The following is a 3,710-nucleotide window of genomic DNA, read 5'->3' as shown; positions in this document are numbered from 1 at the left end:
ACACAAAGTGAGTGGTTATTTTATTTTGTCAAACGAGAGATTGCCACTTGGGGTGGCATGGTACAACCATAGGTTACATTCAAAAACCCCCCTCCCTACCCCTTCCTCGACCCCTCTTTGTTACCTCTCTCCTCATCCTCCTTTGCCCATATGGATTCACCTTTATTTTCTTTTCTTCCCTCTCCTCTCCTCCCATTTCAACCCTCTCATAACCATTGGAAGATATTAGTTTACTATTTGTTTAAGCTACTTTATGAGTTACCTAACCCAAGTGAGTGGTTGTGCTATCTTGTCAACTAGAGATTGACACTTGGGGTACCATAGCTCACATCCATAATGAGTGTGGGACATAGTGGAGAGGATAAGATTTGAGGGATCGCTTCAGAAAAAATACTCAAAAATTTGAAAAAGACGGCACAGAAATTATAGAAACAAGCTCTGAGGGGCAACTCTCTTGATTCTCATTCCTGGAAATTTCCTCCCATTGCACGAGTAGCGAGATGTAGTGCATTGGTAAATGATCTTGATTTTTGGGGAATTTCCTCTTGTTGCATGAGCGAGAGGTGCAGCGAATTTGTCATGTGGAGGCGGCGACAGATTGAAAAATTTAGTCCACATTGCACGAGCAGCAAGACTGAGCTCATTGGCGGAGTGGAGGGGAGGTGGAGAATTATTGAGCCAAGGGGGAAGGCACATAGTTCTTCTCAATCAAAATTATTATGATATATACAGGGGCATAGACTTGAAGAGTTTTTTTGTGAAAGCGCGTGGGGCCTAAGGGGGTACAAAAAATCAAGAAAAAATAAACAGGCGAAGGGAAAGCCGACGAGTATAAAGGGAGATAATAATAAAATTGAAAAAGGCGAAATGGAAGAGCGATATGGCCAAAAAGGAGGGAATAAAAAAGATACGAAAAATGAGGTAGACGATAAGTCGTGGTCATTATGGTTAGGCACTCAAGGACGATAACGGGGTACTGAAATATATGTCTTTGCAGTAAACTTTGAACAATTCAAGAGTTTTTACTGTTGAATCTTTGATGCTTTGGAGTCTGAAGACTTTGGAATCCTCAAGGATTTCTTCAAAAAGACAAGGTTGCATTGAATTAAGCTTGGAATACACAACACTACAAATTAGAGTTAGAATTTAGAGTTCACCACTTTCTCAGTGGAAGGCAAAGAATTTTAGAATCACTTTGCAAAACTTCCATCCTTCTTGTGGGGCAAAGAAGAATCACATTATTTCTCCTCCTCTGGCTTGGCTTGTGTTCTTCGTTCACACATTAGAGTTTCTTTCTTGCGGGCACAGAATCAAATCATTTTGTTGTTTCCTCCTCCTCTGGCTAGATCAGGATTACTTCTCACATCATATATGTTCGCAATTTCTGTTGGGCACAGAATCACATCATCTGCTTTCAAATTTTGAATGCTCTGTGGCTTGAGTACTCAAGAATCTCTTCTTCTCTACAAACGCGTTTTCCCTACTTCCTGTCTCCTTCCTTTTGACCTCCTGTCGATCCCGCTCTCCTTATACAGTCTCCTTGCCTCCCCTCCTTCCTCTCTCAGTACTCCCTTGCCAGCCCTCTCCTGCTTCTTCCCCTGTAGTAAGCTCCTCCCTCCTCCTCTTGTCATGACTTCCTCTGCTTATTGCCACCAGTGCCGCTGTCGTGTCCGTTTGCCCGTCGCCTCTGACCCCCTCTGCCCCCTCTGCTGTGATGGCTTCGTTGAGGAAATCGATGGCCTCGATTCCCTCCCCTCTGCTCTCTTGCTCGCTGATGATGACGGTGACCATCGCGAATTCCTCCGTCGACGATTGCAGCGTCGCGGCGCCTCCGACTCTCGGTCCCGCCTCCTGGACGTTATCTCCGCTCTCAGTCCCCCCCCCTCCCGGCGTCGAGAGACGCTTTTGAGCCTTCGTCTCGGAGAGGGTGGGCGTGATAGCCAGGATATGCTTGATTTTCCGGGTGGCCTTCGAGGATTTCTGTCTAGGAGAGGGGAGTGGGATGATGACGATGAAGCGGTTGGTTCAAGAAGGTTCGTTGATTCGGGGGATTTCCTCTTGGGTAATGGTTTGGAAGCGCTCATTCAGCAGTTATCCGAAAGGGATGGTGGGAGGCATGGGTCAGCTCCTGCGTTGAAGACCGCCGTGGAAGCCATGCCCACTGTTAAATTTACTAAGCAACATCTCGAGTCCGATGACACCCATTGTGCTGTGTGCACGGAGGCATTCGAAGTTGAAGAAATGCTGCGGCAGATGCCATGCAAGCACTTTTACCATTCTGACTGCATTCTGCCGTGGCTAGAGATGCATAGCTCATGCCCGATATGCCGGCACGAAATGCCCTCGGAGCAGTCGAGCCAGAGCCAACCGCGAAGCAGTGAGGGGATTGTTTCGGTAAGCAATCCCAGGCGAACCACGGGGGATCGTGGCGAAGGTGGAAGTGAGGTGGGCTTGGCTATTATCGGAATTCCAGGGCTTGGAATTCGCGTTCGCACAGTTACGGTGTGGGGGGTTGGGAGGCAGGAAGATGGACCAGATGACGATGCGGAAGCGCGTGATTGGGCGTCAACAAGCTCAAGCTTTAATCCTAGGGGGAGAGGAAGTGACATGGATAGAGATATGTTGGAGCTTTTGTCAGGCGGTTCGCATCGTCACTCGAGGCTCTCCATGGAACAAACAAGCAGGAGTTCTGGTTCTGGAAGTGGAGAAAGAAGCAGGCGACACGGTGGGTTTCTGAATTGGTTAAGGCGGTAAGGACGGTAACACAGGGTGAAGCATGGAATCGAGCTCTCAACAATGGCTTGGTCATACCTTCTCCCCTGAAGTGAAGCTGTGTCCAGTCTTCAAAACTTGCTGCATGCCCTCGTTTCCCTACCCTCTGATCTGTTGGCTTTCCTGCCTTGCAGACTCTACAAGGTTGAAGTCTGTTGCACCTTCACGAACCAAAAAAACAGAAAAGCCCGTGATCATTACACCTTAGAATCTTGTGCAGTTTCCATTCACGCTTAGATAGTACTTCTGTCCTTCATATTAAGCCTGTCTCAGATACCTGCTCATTTACCTTTCAGGCAAAGATAACTGTGCCCTGCCCTTACGTATGTGAATCCAACTATGATGATACGTATATTTGCCTATAGTGCAAACCGAGGGCTACCTAGCTGCTCCGTCAATTGGGTTTGTGGCAGGGGTCTTTAAGTCCTTTTTAATCCAAAAGTATAGATATTGCGTCTTTTCATTTTGTTTGTTTCTACAAAAGGGTTCGCTTACAAATGCTCTCCTACAAGAACCTTGTACAGAGACTCATACGAGACCACCATATACGGGTAATAAAATGTTAGCTGATGTCAGACTTCTGTCTTTGACTTTTCCTGCTCTTTTGACATGAGAGCGTGCAACTTTGCTCCTAGCTAACCGTCCTCAGGTAAGTTTTTCCTGCTCTTTTGACATGACGCTAAAAGAACTTGCAGAGCGTGCAACTTTGCTCCTAGCTAACCGTCCTATCTTTGTGTTAAGAGGATTTTTGGTTTGTACGCATGGTGTATTTATTTCATTGTTTTCCCTCTACTTTTGGATACATTCACAAAGTTTTATTTTTCTACTGGGTAGATTGATGGTGATGCTGTTTATATATTGCGCTAACTTGTTTGATTTTCAGCAGGTCTCTAGTGCTCTGTGTAGGGGTCCTGCTTTTGTATATGAATCCTTATGTA

At 46.3% G+C, this 3,710-nt stretch overlaps 1 protein-coding gene across 1 annotated transcript; it reads left to right on the top strand.

Moving 5' to 3' along the window:
- The first annotated feature begins 1,300 nt into the window (after positions 1 to 1,300).
- LOC147884783 (E3 ubiquitin-protein ligase RING1-like) lies at positions 1,301 to 3,370 on the top strand. The gene has a single exon (XM_087397505.1). It carries the CDS (start codon positions 1,426 to 1,428, stop codon positions 2,752 to 2,754), a length of 1,329 nt encoding a protein of 442 aa, XP_087253631.1. The 5' UTR covers positions 1,301 to 1,425; the 3' UTR covers positions 2,755 to 3,370.
- The last annotated feature ends 340 nt before the right edge of the window (positions 3,371 to 3,710 follow it).

Source organism: Dipteris shenzhenensis, chromosome 26, assembly GCF_047967505.1.
Source record: "Dipteris shenzhenensis isolate YYH24624 ecotype China chromosome 26, Dip_SZ_1.0, whole genome shotgun sequence".
NCBI classification, from domain to species: domain Eukaryota; kingdom Viridiplantae; phylum Streptophyta; class Polypodiopsida; order Gleicheniales; family Dipteridaceae; genus Dipteris; species Dipteris shenzhenensis.
The sequence above is the reverse complement of the archived record's forward strand: the minus strand, read 5'-3'. Positions and strand labels throughout refer to the sequence as shown.